Source organism: Buteo buteo, chromosome 9 (assembly GCF_964188355.1).
Source record: "Buteo buteo chromosome 9, bButBut1.hap1.1, whole genome shotgun sequence".
Taxonomy (NCBI): domain Eukaryota; kingdom Metazoa; phylum Chordata; class Aves; order Accipitriformes; family Accipitridae; genus Buteo; species Buteo buteo.
This window is the reverse complement of record NC_134179.1, coordinates 45,512,432-45,528,024: the sequence shown is the minus strand read 5'-3', so window position 1 is coordinate 45,528,024 and position 15,593 is coordinate 45,512,432. Positions and strand designations below refer to the sequence as shown.

Here is a 15,593-nt window from a genome sequence, read left to right as displayed (position 1 = left end):
CACTGCAGAGATGTTAGCAACTGAAATACATTACTCTGCTCTCTTAAACTGCCAAGCATTTGCAGGCATTGCACATAAAGAAAAAGTCACTCTTCTCCAGCCAGGCTGTGAAACGGCATCCGGCTGCAACAGCTCTTTGGCAACGATAAAAACAGATATTGGAGTTACTTGCGAGGGGCGGGGGGGAGTGCTCGGCTCCAGGACGAGAAACTAATGGGTTTGTGTCCCCCCTCGAGTCTGCCTGCCCTAAGCTCTGCTCAGCCAAAACCCAGCACCCAGCTTGGGGGGAGACTGTGACCCCGCGGGCTCCGCACGTCTCTGCCGTCCCATCGTGCTGCGAAGGCCGGGGAACGCGGCGGACCGAGGTCACGGGCAGCTCGGGGGGACGCGGCTCAGCCCCGGCACCTCGGGCTTGTGCACCCCCGGCCTCGCAGGGACCCCCGGCCCTCCCCTCGGGGTGCGCAGGATGCGACCCGCTGCAGTGCGGGCTGCAGCCGGCAAGGGTCCCCAGCACGACACCGTCCATCCCTGCCTGCGCCCTGCCCGTCTGCTGGGAGCCATAAATAAGGGCAGAGCCGCCGATGCGCGTAGAGCTGTTTTCATCGAGCAACACTTAATTAGCGCTGTGCAGGGTGCGGGCCCCCGGCCCCGTTACCGCACTGCTCTTCAGGCTGCAGCCGTAAGCACAAGGGGAATGTGAAAATTCAAAGGCTTTGGCTCCAAATGGTGCTTTTGGGGGGGGGAACCACACTGCCGCCCCCGAGCCCGGGCCCCTGCACGCTGCTCCCCTGTGTCCTCAAATCCAGCTCCCTTTTGCAGAACCCCAGCCACAACCGGGAGGGTTCATCTTCTGGGGAACGGGGCGATGGCTGCTTTTCCCCGCTCTGGGACCACTTTGGGATGGGGAGCAGGCCCGTCGCCAAGCGCCGTCTTCCGCACGTGGAATTTTTAGTTCGTTGAAAACCCTTTTCCAGCGCGGCATAGCTGGAACACGGGCCCAGACACCGTGGGGACAGTTCAGCCAAAACCACCTGGATTCAGGAAAAAACAAACAATTCTCTGAGCTCTTCGTGGCTTCCAAAGTTTGTCCCAGGCTTCCTGGAAGCGCGGCTCTTGGTTTTAGTTCCTGGGTCCGGTTCCAGCCATTTTGTAACAACCCCAGCCCCTGCCCTGGCCGGGCTCGCAGGTTTGTTCCCAGCAGCCTCCGCCGCCGGCGGGTGATGTCCCGTGTCCCCAAACACAGCAAGACCCTGAAAGCCACCCATGCCGCAGCGTGCGGCCAGGCTGTCCCTGGTGACGGGGACACGGATCGCACCAGTGACCACCCACCACGCACGCGGGTGCACGGACACGTGTGCACTTGTGTGGGTGACGCACAAAGCCGTGGCGGGCGGCAGCGTGGCGGCCACAGGATTTTCTGCACGGAAACATCCTCGCCCTGCATAGGGACCGGGGGGCTGTCGCAGGTGGAGAGCGTGCAGAGCTTCGCTCCCCGACGAGACACGGACCGGCTCACCCGGGACCCAGACCTGCCACCGGACGCTGCCGGGGGTCCCCATCACCGCCCGCCTCCCCCATCCCGACACAACGGGGTCCTGCCATCGCTGCCCGGCACAGCCCTGCCCGGGGGTCCCAGCCGGCAGCACCTCCGGGTGCGGGAGGGTCCGGTTTTCTCCTGTCACCGGCTTCCCGGTGACCTCCAGAAGATGGAAAGGGCCACAGCCCTCCCTCGGCCGACAGGGAGGAGCAGCGGCATGGGGGGGAGCCGGGGGCCTCCGGTCTGCAAGTGTCACGGGAAGGGGCAAACAACCCCCCGGGCTCTGTGGCATCAGCCCCCGCATTCCCGGCAGCCCGGCAGCGGCCGTGCCAAATGCACGCGCACGCGTTTCTCCAGCCAAATCGGTTCCCAAGCCCAGCCCGGTGCCCCCGCAGCAGCCAGGGCTGGGGGCAGCAGGATGGGGGCCCCGAAGGAGAGCCCGGGGAGCCCCAGCCCCGGGCAGCTGTTGGCGCGGGACCGGGGTGCTGGGCCGGGCTCCAGGATTGCTGGCGTCTTCCCTGGTCCGGCTGCCGATCTGCTGCGCCAGCAAATTACAGCGCTTGTCTACATTGGCTGCAGACGGCTGCCTTCGGGCCCAGCTCCTCCGGGGTGTTTGCACAACCCTGAGCACCGCTGGCCACGCAGCTCCAGTAACCGGAGCATCGGGCTGGCACCGGCCCCGGATAACACCTCCGGCCCCGGAGAGCCGCGACGCCGGGGACCCAGCCGTCCTCCTGCAACATGACCGCAGGCGATGCCACCTTTCAGCCGCCCCGGTGAGCACGTTTGCTGCAAACACTGTTTGAAAGCTGAGCCGTGGCAGGGAGCACCGGGCAGCTGGGAGGTGTGCGGCCGCTGGCATTCCCATGCCCAGGCATCTCACAGCTGCATCCCCTGACGCACTCCCGAAACACTGAGCGGAGCCGGTGATGCTCGGTGCATCCCAGCACTGCCATGCACACGCACCCGTGCTGCAGGCTACGGCTTGGCGAAGCCGGCAGCACTGCCCGGCCACGAGCGCGTCGCCCTGGTGCGAGCCGGTGCCTGTCCCTGTTCTCCCCTGAACTTTGAAGCCCATCCAGTGTCTTGTCCCAGCCTGGCACCATCTCCAGGCCCCCACCGCTGCTCTGTGCCGCCGTGAAGGGCCGACGGTGACGATCCTCACTGCCCTCGCGGTGGCACCGAGCAGAGGCTGAGCTGGGACTCACGAGGAGGCACGTAATCGTTTGCTTCCAGCCCCATCCCTGCTCGGCGTAGCTCTCGCTGAGGTTTTGTGGATACCTGGGTTTTCAGGGCCGCTGAACCCCAAACCCAGCGGGGCATCCCCCAGGCTGAGGGGGGCCACGTACCCAGGCAGGGACGGTGCAGCTCAGCCTCTTCCCACCCCAGGGACGGGATGCCCAGTGCCGGCCCCCAGCCCCATGGATGCTGCAGGGAGGCGCTGGCCCCGCTCCCGCAGCCCAGTCCCGGGATCTACAAACCAGACGCTCTCAGCTCAGGCTTTTTTTTTTTTCCAGTTCTAAGCCCCTGTGATCCAGCCCCCCGCTCCCTCCGCCCTGGCCTCCCCTATCCTGCTCCGTGCCCACGGCCCCTGGCAGAAGGCAGGCGGGTGCCTTTGGAGGTGGCCAAAGGGGGTCCCTGCCCGGTGGGTGTGAGGTGCAGCCCAGGGCCCAGCCGGCACCGAGCTGCACCCGGGGGAGTTTGGGGAGGGGAGCGGAGGGGCTCCTGGGGAGCAGGGACCCGCGGGTGCTCCTGGGCAATGTCCCTCGCTGCCACCGAGGATCCCTGCCCGCTCGCCCTGCCGGCATCGGTGCAGCCACGCTGCTCTTCCCAGCGCCCGTCCCCGGTGGCGGATGGAAAGAAACCGTCAAATATTTTTGCTGGCAGCTCGGAGCCAGAGCCATCCGCAGCCGCTCGGCCGCCAGCCCCCGTAGCTACAGCAAACAGTCCTCAGCCAGGCTTTCACGGGTGCACACCTTGAACCCCTCATCCTGGAGCACCGGCCGGCTCCGGCATGTTCTGCTCCCACCACCGGCACGGGCACGTCCCAGGACCGAGAAGCTGGGGCTGGTCCTGCCGGTGGTCCCCGGGGACATAGTTTGCAGGGGCTCTGGAGCCAGGGCAGGCTGGCTGGACAGCCCAGCAGCTAAACCTCCCCGGGGGTCAGGGCTGCAAGTGCCACTCCTCTACCCTCTGCCAGAGCTCGAGATGGCAGTGGGAGGGTGCCGAGGTTGCAGGCAGTTTCTGGTTTAATTTGGCTTGTTTGGAAGGGGAGCGTTTCCATATGGCACATGCCAGCACTGCGGGAACGCAGTGCCCAGCCGGGTGGGATCCCCACAGACCCCTCGCTCCTCCTCTGCTTTGCTTCCCCTCTCTTCTTTAAAGAAATGCAACGATAAAATACACTCGAGAGAAACACATTAAATACCAGGGAAAATTAAATACAGTAATTACCTTCTTTTTTTCTTTTTGACGATACAAAGGTTCAAGTTTACTGTAAAAGAGGGTTGGTGCTACATGGGAGTCCGAAGGGACGGGCTTGGCCCAGGAGGAACTGACAGAAATCACATCGGCGCAGAAAAACGCCGCTGGGGTTGGGGAGCCTTACGCTGGTATATGATCATGTGTAAATACAGCCTTAAACTACAGGAGAAATGATACAAAATGCTGGAGCCCTCTGAGCTGGACACAGAATGTGTCCTGGCAAGTGCTGGCATCCCCGGCCCCGGCCCGGCCGCCTCCCGGCCACCCCAAAACCAGGAGAGGTTCCACTGGATCTGCCAGCGCTGCCCCGGCCGCATGCAGGGGGGGTCCGGGCGGCTGAGCCCGGCGGGCTGGGGCTGCCCACTGCATCCTGCACCCCACCGTGGTGCTGCCGGCACGGCCACGCAGGACCAGCACCGTGACCGGCCACGGTCCCCAGCAGCACCTCCCCTCGCCCTGGGAAACCCATCCTTTCCGCGGTGGTACTGGGGCGCAGGGGGCTCCGGCAGGGGCAGGGACCCCCGTCCTCACCGACCATCATCCTGGCAAATTGACTCAGCTTGGAAATTGTGCGCAGCCTCCGCCAAGCGGGGCCACAAGCAGCCGGTCGGGTGGGCACTGGGGTAGGCAGGGGGTCCGGCAGGGCACGAGGGCAGGCAGGGGGTCTGGCGGGGTATCAGGGCAATTGGGGGATTTTGGCAGGAGCCCGGCGAGGCACCGAGCAGGGATGCAGCCGGTGGCTCGACAGGTCTGTGGGACCCTGCTGCGGACGGCGGTTTGCAGAGGGGCAGGGGCAGGAGCACAGCCCCACCGGACACACGGTGGAAGTTACTGGGGCCACACTGGGACACGTGCACCTGGGGACATGGGACGTGGCACGGGGACACTGCCACCCAGGTGAGAAGCCAGGCGAAGCCGTGCCAACGAGCTGCAATGCTGAGCCTGGTGCCAGCCCCCATCCCAGCTCGTTCCACCCTCGCTGTCCAGCCAGCCCTGGCCAACGCGACCGCAGCACTTGCCAATCCCCGTGCCACCCGCGCCCCTGCCAAGAGACATGGGGACGTCCCCACCAGTGCCAGGGAGCTGCTGTGCCGTGCCATGCCATGCCATGCCATGCCAGGGAGCTGCTGGGCACCGGCGGGGGGCAGGAGGGTGCTTCACTAAAACGGAAACATTTCGTTCCCATCGGGGGCCTTGGCACCCACTGGCATGCACGGGGCAAATCCACACGGAAAACCAAAACCTCCCACTATGGCCATGGAGCTGGGGGGTGGGTCAGGGGGGGATCAGCAAAATCCCCTCCGTCTTTGGCACACTTGCCATGGCAGCCAGCACAGCCATTTCTCACCTAAAAGACATTTAGGTGAAAAATTTCCAGCCCAGCTCAAAAAAAAGAAGAAGAAATATAGCTACAAAAATAGTGACAATTTCTCAGCTGAGAACTTTGTGCTGGCGAAATCTGCAGATCCTGTCACTGAGACGTTCCAGAAATTCAGCCCGGTTTTGTCACGCTGGCCAAGTTGGAAGAAGAGAAGACAGAAACCATCACCGGCAGTACCCCACTCCGTGGAGACGGAGGATTTCTGCCTCAGGGGCCACACAGTCAGTTTTAAGAACCCACCAACAACATTTTGCAAATATTAAAAATCTTTGGGGAAGAAAAAAAAAAACCAAACAAAAGAAGCCCTTCCTGCTGGGAGGTGTTTCCTGGGTGTCCCTTGTCCCCCAACCCTCCCCTCGGACCCAGCGCCCGCAGGGACGCACCCCCGCACGCCTGGGGGTGCCTGTCCCCCCTTGGCCCGGGGACGGCAGCTGGGGACGGGGCAGGGGGAGACGGGACGGACCGGAGGAAAAGGCTGCGGCCGCCAGCTGTGTCCCTGCACAGGGAGCGGGACGGGGCTGGGCCGTGGGGCAGGCAGTACCCGGGCTGTGGGGCTGGGGGGCTGCAGCACGGAGGGGGACGGTCTCTTATTGCTTTGAGCGGCTGCGATGACGCCCATCGCACGCACACGCTTTGGGTGAGATGGAGGCAGGGAGGGTCCCAGGCAGGCGGTGGCAAGGGGGGGGTCTCTCCAGCCCCCCCCCCCACCGGTCCTTGCCTGGGCAGCCCCCCGCCACCGGGGAGGGCAGGATGAGGCACTTCTCCAGCAGCCGCACGCAGAGGTCTGGTGTGGACGGCAAGGCACTGCGGGTAGGGGTACCGCCGCGGCACCCCACGAGGAGCCGGCGTGTCCGTGGCTGCCTGCGGGGCCAGGCTGGACCGGGGCAGCAGCGGAACCTCTGCCGCAGCCGTCGGCCTCCGGGTCCCCCGGCAGTGCCGCAGCACCGAGGGGCTGGGGCGAAAGCCGGGGGGGGGGACCACGGGGTGGGCAGACATCGGAGCCGGCGGGAGCAGCACCGAGGGGCGGCTGCGTCGTGGGTGCTCTCCACCCGCTCCGCTCGGGCGGCCTGACACCAGCCCCAGGGCAGCATCTGTCCAAGCGAGTGTCCGTGCGGGATGGAGGTGCCGCTGGCACGTGCCGGGGACCCCTCGGCAGTGGCGGCTAGCGGTCGTGGCGCAGGTCGCCGTGCCGTGCCCCGTGCCATAGGCAGCCCATGGCGCAGAGCACAGCGGCGATCCGGGGCGCGTGCCGGGGTCCCCCGGCACCGGGGAGCTGCTCGGCAATCACGTCCCCTCTCTTCCTCTCCTATGCAGCCCCGGTGGGTGTCCTGGCCGTGGCGTGGCGCGGGGCCGCCACGGTCGTGCTCACATGCTATCCGCCAGCTGGTGACAGTCCAAGTCCCCCTTCAGCTCCAGGAAACCCGGCAGCTTCACCCCCGTCTTGCGGTCCACGCACCAGCACTTGCCCCGCTGCCCGTCCAGCGCCGGGTGACACTGAGGGGACGGGTTCGGTGAGGGGGTGCCCAGCCTGGCCCCCACGGCCCCATCCCCATGGGCTGCCTGGCCGGGGCAACCGGGAGCTCTTGGGGAGGGTGTTTCCCACCCCCATCCCACCCCAGGGCTTTTGCAAAGGGCCCCACAACACCCGAAGGGTGATTCCCACCGAAGCCAGGAGCCACGGGTGCCCTGCCATGTCCCAGCACCGGCTCGTCCATTCATCCATCCCCCTTCCTGGCGTCACCCTGGCTCTGCAAAATGCCCCCACGCAAGTGGCCCCCCCATGATGGGCGAGAGCCCGTCCTACCTGCTTGGGGTGGAAGTTGCCGTTGCGGTCGCAGTTGGGGATGGGGATGACGTACAGGTCCTCGTGCGTGCGGGTCTGCGAGGCGGCCAGCCTTTCCAGCGCCCGGTGCAGCTCGCTCTGGCACGAGCCCTGTGCCTGCGGGAAGCGGGGGGCTGAGCCGACAGCGGGGCTGGCACGTGCCCCCACCCCAGCACCCCGGGACCCCAACCCTGGAGCACGGCCCAGGGTTGCTCAGCGCCCATCCTGCCCTCCCCAGCCCAGCACCGCCCCGGTGCCGGCCGCCCACCGCGGTGCTCACTATGGGCCGCGTCTCCTCGCGGTGGTACGGGCTCCCACTGTTGCGCATCTTGTTGCCGTTGTTGACCCGCTTCGCCTGCTGCTTCTGCAGGCACTTGCGGTCGTGGATGCTGCAGGGGCTGAAGCTGTTGTTGGGGTGGTCGACCTCCTCCTTCTCTGCAAGGACACAGACCGGGGAGGGGGGGCTCAGTGCCGCGGGGCAGCCCCGGGCATGGCGGTGCCGCCACGGTGCCCTGGCCCCTGTGGAGCAACTTGCACCCCCAGGCACAACGTGCAGCCGGTGCTGCCGGACCCCCACACCGCCCTCCCCGGTCCCCACAGGCGTCACCCCCAGCCCCAGGGTCCCCTCCTGCCCCTGCCACCGCACTGGGCTGAGCTCTCCCTGCAGCTCCTGGGAGTTTTTACAACTCATTAGCCACGATTCACTGGCTTGTTGCCATGTGTCTGTTATTGTAGGGTTGCAAACACACACTGCGAGAGCGCCGGGCAGTTGCTCCAGTGTGCTGCGCGGCACGAGAGGTTGGTTGTGCCCTAGCCAGCCACGTGCCACCAGGTACACCCACAGCACCAGACCCACGGGGCTGGAAGGTGACCTCGGGATGCACAAGAAGCCCAAGGAAGCCCTCGGTGCCCCCAAAAAGCTGCCTCCGAGGAGCTGCAGTGGGAATGGGGGCACCAGGGCTGCACCGGGGCGGTGCTGAGCACCCGCCAGGCCCGGGGCAGCACCGGGCGCCACGGCTGAGAGCAGAGCTGTGCTCTGCCATAGGGCACAGCCCCCGCAAAGACATGAAAGAAGAAATTCCTGGAATAAGAAAGTTAATCTCCCGCGGGGCCAATCCCAAAAGGCGGCGCTTGGCATCCCCGCCTGCGCCAGGAGCACAGCCAAACTGCGATCCCAGATGTTGGCAGCTGGTCGGAGCGTCATGAGACTCGAGCTCTCGGCGCGACTTTATTTTTTAAAAAGCTGCCAGTCCCTCCAGTTTGGGGCCCGTTAACACTCTGTGGAGGGGGGATGCCCCCGGGATCCAGGGTCCCGCCTGCGCTCAGAGCCACGTCAGGAACAGCCCGAGCAGCGTTTTGACTCCCAACCTGCCTGGGCTGTAAGAGGAAAGCAGCCAGGGCTCCCTGCCCGAGTTTATCCCAGGATTGGGCTTATACTCATCAATATTGCAGCTGGCAACGGGAAAAACCTCCCAAACCATGCGGGGGGCGGTCACTGGGTGGAAGCAGCACCCAGGGGCTCACAGCACCAGGGACGGAGGCTGCCAGGGTGATGCCCAGCACTGGCCCTTCCCACAGGCAGGCAGGCAGCAGGCAGGCAGCAGGCAGGCAGCGGGGTCAGAGCTGCAGCCTCCTGCCCGCCGCATCCCCATGGGATCCCAGCCCCGGTCTCCCATCGGCACCTCACGCGGTGGCTCCCCTGCGACGAAGGGCTCCTGGACCGGCTCCCAGCAGCCTGGTTAAAGTTCACAGCAAAGCCCCGATCAAAGCCTTCTCCTTCGTCTGTGTTGATTTGCTTTTTGTTTAATCTGTCAGTTTTTTCCAGGAAATGGCTCATGCCCTTGAAATTTGAAACACAAACCCAAAGTCTCCAGGACCCCGTGCAGAGCGATGCCAGCCCTGGCGCGCACCAGCCACGGGGCCGTGGCGCAACGCAGGCACTGGCGGCAGAGCCCAGCCGGGGGCTCGGGCAGGGATGCTCCTTCCCGCCTCTGCCTCCACCTCCTCGGGGAGACACGCAAGGAAGAGCCGGGTGGGAGACCTGGCACTGGTGGGGACCACCATGCCAAAGTCCCGGCAACTCCATGCGCTGCTCCTGCGCCGTGGAAAGGCAGGACCGGGAGGCACTGGCCACTGCCCACTGCCCAGGGAAAGCCCTCACCCAGCCCCAGCATGGACAAACACCCCTCCTCCCCCCGCCAGCCAGCTTCAGAGCGTCAAATCTCTCGGCTTAAATAAAACCAGATGCCAATAACATTTTCATAAGGTCACATGAAATGTCGGTGCCTCTGGGCAGCGAGGCGGCTCTTGCCAGCACTCGGCTCTGGGGACAGAGCTCTGGGACCCACAGTCCCCTGACTCATGCACCAGCTCCGGGATCCCTCCCTGTGACGGGGATCGCCGCAATCCTTGGGGTGATTTTCCCACCCGCCAAGCGACACGCGGCAGCTCGAGGAGCCTCTCGCCTCCCTTGGCGATCCTCCTGCACCAGCTGGACGAGGGAACTCCTCGCACTCATGCACAAAGATATGGAAAAAGCAACTTCTGTGGAGCCTGGAGGCCCCTGACCTGCCAGCCCCCCGTAGGGCTCCCGGTGCAGCCTGCTCTGCCCCAGCCCCTTGGGAAGCACCACCTGGATGCCGGCCCAGCAGCACCGGTGCCTGCGCGGTGCCCCCAAACCTCCCCACACCTCTCCCCCCCCGGTCCTGCTCTGCCTGGCAGCCTTGCCCACGCAGGGCAGCCCACGCACCGGCCACCACCACCCTGGTGCTGCCGGTTGCGGTTGGGGCTGTGCCGGCAGAGAGAGCTCTCCGAGCGGCAGGGGAGGACAGGCGGAGCGGAGGGGGGGTGCCTGCTTGGCCAAGGGCTGGGGTAAGCCCCTCTGCTCGGTTTGGGATGGAAGTGGGCGCCAAGGGGATGGGAACGGGTGATGCCCTCGCCGACCATGCAGACCGGCCGCCCCATCCCGGCAGGAGGAGCGTTTCTGCACAGCCTTCTGCTCGGCCCATGGACAGGGGACACAAACGAGTCATTCAGCGTCGCCTTCAATTAACGGGAGCAGCAAATGAGGTTGGTCACATGCTGAACTTGTGATTCACCGTGCTGAGCCCGAGGGAGCAGGGAAGGGCTCCGGCTCCACCGCGCGGTTCCTCTGGGAGGAGAGCCTGGGGCAGCGAGCGAAGGCCCGGGACCGTGTGTGTGTCCGTGGGAGAGGGACAAGCGTCAGGGGTCCCCACAGCTCCAGCCCCGCTCCCCCCTACTCCACCAGCCCAGGCGCAAAGGACCCCACGTGCCCCATGGGCCAGAGGGGACACATCCACGTGTCTGTGGCCGACATGGCACGAGCCGTGGTGAGACCCTGCACCCTCCACTTCCCCGTCAGGCACCCCCGGTGTCGCCTGCGGGTGGTCCTGGCAGGGCCACGGTGCAGCACCGGCTCTCTTGGCTGCCGGGGCTTTCGATTTGGCAGGCGCCAGCACGGGGAAGTCTGTGCTCGTCCCGCCGAGCGCTGGCCCCGGCGGAGCGTGGGGAGCCAGGGCACGGGGGTGGCGGGGGCACAGGCACCTACTGCCCCTTGGCCAGGGGCACCAGCCAGTACATCTGCACCTCCCGGCTCAGCGCCCGATGTGAGCCCAATGGAGGAGAGGTCGGGATGCAGGAGAGGGAGTGAGGGGCACTTCCCCACAGGGACCAGAGCCTTGCCGGGAGTATCACCCGGCCCGGAGAAACCCAAGCATGGGTGAAGGCCAGATGCCATCCCAGGGGACAGATGGGACAGGGCAAGAGCCTCGCCTGTCCCCCTGACCGGGCGGAAAGGAGCTGTGACGGATGCATGCGGGGCGGACACTGCCGGGGGCTGAACCCAGCCTGTCCTTGCTGTCTGTGTGCCGTCCAGGTGAGGCTTGGCCATCGCTGTCCCTCCTGGCCACCGCACACAGGAAGGGAACAGGATCCGTCCCAGCCACTGCTTACACCAACCACACGGGATGAATGCAACTCCCATGGGGTCAGTTTTTCCCAGACATAATTATTTACCCAGCATGAAATCACTCCTCATGTGTGCTGGAGAAAACGTCCTCACCTCTTCCCGGCTGCCACACATGGGTTCAGCCATCACCTCCCCCAGGCACCCGCAGGCTGTGCCGAAAAGCCACGGCTGGAACCTCCTGTGGCTGGCCCCGTCGCAGGGCTCTGGCCCAGCAGTGGGATGCCCCAGGAGCCGGCCTGGAGCTGGCAAGGCTGGGATGGGAGGCAGGGACCAGGGTCCTGCGCAAGGTGCCCAAACTCGCAGCCACAAAAGAGGGTCTCGGGTCAGAAGAGCGGCCACCCGCTCCCTCGCTTCCTAGCAAGTCCTGCGGGTCCCCGGCGAGCGGAGAGGCTCTTTTCTGGCGATGGAGCAGGGAGCCATCGCCCAACCCTTTGGAAAGCCCAGCCCCCCGCTGATCCCAGCCTCTTCCCTGGAATGCGGAGCCCCCCCAGGCTGAGCCCCCAGACAAAGTGTTTACTGTACCAGCTGCACGTTAACTGCTTCCCAGCCGCCCGCCCCGCTGCAGCCTCCACTGGCCCGGCACCCGCTCAGCCCCAGGGGACACAGGCACAGCCGGGGGGCACCTGCTCCGTACTTCTCTGCCCCTAAATAGGCATTTAATTCCCTTCTGCTTACCCGCAGGGGACCCACTGGATGCACCGGCCATGCCGGGGTGCCCTCGCTGTGCCAAGCAGGGCTGTGGCGGGAGCGATGGAGCCTGCAGCCCCCAGCCCCAAACTCCCACTGGCTCCGGGCTGCCGGAGCAGGACAGGGACCCACGGCTTGGATGTCCCACTGGGACCTTCCCACCAGGGCCGGACCGAGCGATGTGCTGTGGGGTCTCCTGCCCACGTCCCGCCAGGGTGTCTTGGGCAAAGGGGCTCACTGCTGCCCGCTCCCCCCATCCTGCCACCTGCAACGCTGCAGGCAGGCGTGGTGCCTGGTGAGCGAGCCCAGCTCCCACGGCCACCCATCCATCCCCAGCAAGGCCAAAACACGGCGGGAAGGAAGGGAAAAAACTGCAAGTCTGTTTCCTAAAGGCTCTGGGAAAAAATGTTGCGTTACACAGGGCACGGCCAAAACCAACAGGCCTTGGCAGCCTGACACAGCCCCGGGCCAGGGAGCCCAGACAGCTCCTGCAGGATGTGGGATGAGGACAGACAGGCAGGGTAGGGGGTCTCCGCAGCGGACCCCATGCCGAGCACTCATGGCCAACTCCTGTCCAGGGAGAGGGGTGGCTGGAGGGGCCCATCCGCAAAGGGCCCTCCTCACCATGGGGACACCGGCGGAGCTGCCATGGACCAGCCATGCGAGGAGGGAAGCGGAGCTGGGCTCCAGCCCTCGGGGGGGGACAGGGACAGACACCGCTCCAGCCCCTTCTGCCCCTCGGGGAGCTCCGGGTGACCCCACGCAGAGACACAGGGCCAGGACTGCTTGTGGACTGTCCTGTGGCAGGATGCTGCTCCCCAGCTCCAGGGGACGTGGTCCTGATCACAGCCCACAGGACAGGGAAGGGGGAACACAGCATCCAGACCCACTGACGGCCCAGCCCCACGGGCCAGGACTCCACACTCAGCCCCCAGGAGTGGTTCTGTTCCCACTGTCAAAGTCGCGGTGCGACCGGCGCAGCTCTGGGGCTGGGCTCCCACCTCCGGCTCCTCTCCTGGCCCCCAGACCCTGCCCGAGCACCAGGGGGGTGGCAGGGGGCCATGACCGAGATCTGTGAGAGGGTCCTGGGGCAGACACACGTAGGCAGAGCCGACAAGCAGCAGGCTTCTCCGGCCTGGCCCTGCCTGCTGCCTGCACTGTGCTGCCCTGTCCGGCCGCGGGAAGGACACGGCTCTTGGCAGAGCCCCGGCACAGAGCCCAGCCTGACCTGCCTGCGAGGGAAGCAGGTGCCCCGAGGCCTCTTTCCTGTTTCCCACCGGGAGCATCCCAGGGAAGGGGTCACTGTGCAACGGGAGCTTCACCGGCAGCTGGGACCTGTCCCCAGGGGCCGTGGGTGCCGGCGGGACCCCGAGCTGCCCTGCCATCCAGGGGCACCCTGCAGCCGGGGCACGCGGGTGACGAGTCCCCATGAAGCACCCCACTCCAGCACGTGCGGTGCCACTGGCCACGGCACCGCTGCGTCCGCGGTGGGTCAGGATGGCGCAAATGGGACCCGCTGGTACCCGGCTGCGGGAGCTCAGCACCGCTCCCTCCCTGACACACGCGCCCCATGCGTGCCCATCCCCGGGCTGTCCCGTCCCCTCCCGCCGCAGGGTCCCCGTTGAACCCCCCAACCCCGCTCCCGGCCCCGTCGCCCCAACTCTCGCCAAGCCAGCGGAGAGCCGGTCGCCCGCAAACCGGGGCTGCCCCGGGGAAGGGACGGGGAGCGGGGAGAGCTGCGCCACCAACCCGGCGAGGGGCGAGGAGCCCCCCGGCACCCACCCCTCGCCCCTCTAGCCGCCCGGGACCGGCCTTACCTGGGGGCTGGAGGCTTTCCTGGATGGCCTCGACGTCGGCCAGGTCCGTGCAGACCCCCTGGCCGTGCATGAGGGTGTGCAGGGGCCTCGGTACGCCGCGGGGCGGGTAACACCGGAGCCCGGCGCCGCAGCGGGCGGTGTAAACGCCGCAGGGGGTACCGCGACCGAGGGCGCAGGTCGCGCAGCAGCCGCAGCCCGGTTCCCGCACCAGCTCGGCGCAACCCTGCGGCGCTTTGCAACGAGCCAGCCGTTCCTCCGAGCACGGCGGGCACTGGATCGCTTCCTCGCCGCCGCCCGGTCCCGCCGCCGCCGCCAGCAGCAGTAACAACGGCAAGAGCGGCGGCGGCGGCGGCGGCGGCGACGACGACGGCGACGACGACGGCGAGGACGAGGACGACGAGGACGGCGACGACGAGGACGGCGGCAGCGCACGCCCGGCGGCCCCGCGCATGGCGGCTCCGCGCCCGCGGCTGGCGGCGCTCGGCTGGCGGCGGGCGCGGGGCGGCGGCGGCGGCGGCGGCTTTATGCGGCCCCTGGCCACACCTCCCCGCCCGCCGGCACCGGGGCCACCGGCGGGGGCCGGCCCCCCACTCCCCCCCGCCGCCACCGGGAAGCCACCGGGGAGAGCCGCTCCCCCGCCGACGGCGGGGGAGCGGCTCTCCCCGGTGGCTTCCCGGTGGCGGCGGGTTCAGCACCGGGGAGGGCGGACTCAGCAGCACGGAGACCCCCGAGCCGTCCCCCAACCCCCGCCGTCCCCGCAGACCACCCCCCTCGCTGCCGCCCCGACACCCTGCCCGCTGCCGCCCGCCCGGTCCTGAGAGCAACTGGGATGAACTGGGACACACACGCACCCCCCCCACACGGGGCTGCGTCGCGGGGGGCTGAGACCCCCAGCGTGGAGCAGCCCGGGGTGGGCTCCGCGTCCCGGGCGCGGGTGGGGGGGGGTGGGGTAGCAAAAGGGCTGCCGGCAGCACCGCATCCCGGGCAGCTCAGCCCCAGTTTGCCAGCGACGCCCCGGGACGGCTCCGCACCCCCCGCCCCGGGCCCCGCACAGCCCCGGGATAAGCTGAAGGCTGCCGGCACCTAGCGGCTACCGAGGAAAAGCGGGCGGCGAGGCGGGCGGGAAGCCCCGAGCATCCCTCCCCGCCGCTCCGGCCCCGCCAGTCCCCGCAGCGCCCGGGCAGGGACGGCCGGGCAGCACCGCGGCAGGACGGAGGCCCGGGAGACGGCGGGGACCGGTCCCTGTGCCCGGGGGGATCGGTCCCCGAGCATCACCCGGGGGGGACGGGTGACCCGTGAGCTGGCCCCAGGGGCATCTCAGCCAGCGCCGGGCTCGGGACCCGCCTGGATGCGGCTGTGGGGTCGTGGGCACGGCTCGGGGTGGGTGAGCGCCGGCACAAACACGTCCTCGCAGACCCTGCCCCGTGGGAGATGCCACGGCGCCCGGGCAGGCCTCACACTGGCCGTCCCCCACGCGCCCGGCTCGCTGCAGGGGGTGGCAAGGGGGCAGAGAGCCCCTCTCCCTGTCCCGGGGACAGGACGCGCTGCGGCCAGGGGTAAGGCAGAGACTCGCTGAACTCGTGCCGTGGAACGAGGAGCGGCTGCGCGCTGCAGGGAGCGTCGTCCCGCGTGCCCAGGGACACACCGCCACAGCAGCGTCTGGGTGCTGGCCGCGTCACCACACTGGCCCTGGTCAAGGCCAGCAAATCCACCACCCCAGGCTCCACAAAGACCGATGAGATGACCACAACCATCCCCCACTGCCAGCACCAACGGGGAGACGGTGCAGCCTGTCAGGAAGGTGACCTTCACCCTGCGGGACACGAGGAGCCAGCCCGGCCCATTGCGGCACTGCAGGGCGAGGACAACATGCAGGG

General features: G+C 67.3%; 1 protein-coding gene across 1 annotated transcript; it reads right to left on the bottom strand.

Moving 5' to 3' along the window:
- Window positions 1-3,962: 3,962 nt before the first annotated feature.
- On the bottom strand, window positions 3,963-14,243 carry IGFBP4 (insulin like growth factor binding protein 4). The gene is made up of 4 exons (XM_075036530.1): window positions 13,717-14,243; window positions 7,505-7,659; window positions 7,207-7,341; window positions 3,963-6,896 (listed from the first exon to the last, which is right to left on the bottom strand). The coding sequence occupies exons 1-4, from the start codon at window positions 14,165-14,167 to the stop codon at window positions 6,768-6,770; spliced, it is 870 nt and encodes a 289-aa protein (XP_074892631.1). The 5' UTR covers window positions 14,168-14,243; the 3' UTR covers window positions 3,963-6,767.
- Between the last annotated feature and the right edge of the window lie 1,350 nt (window positions 14,244-15,593).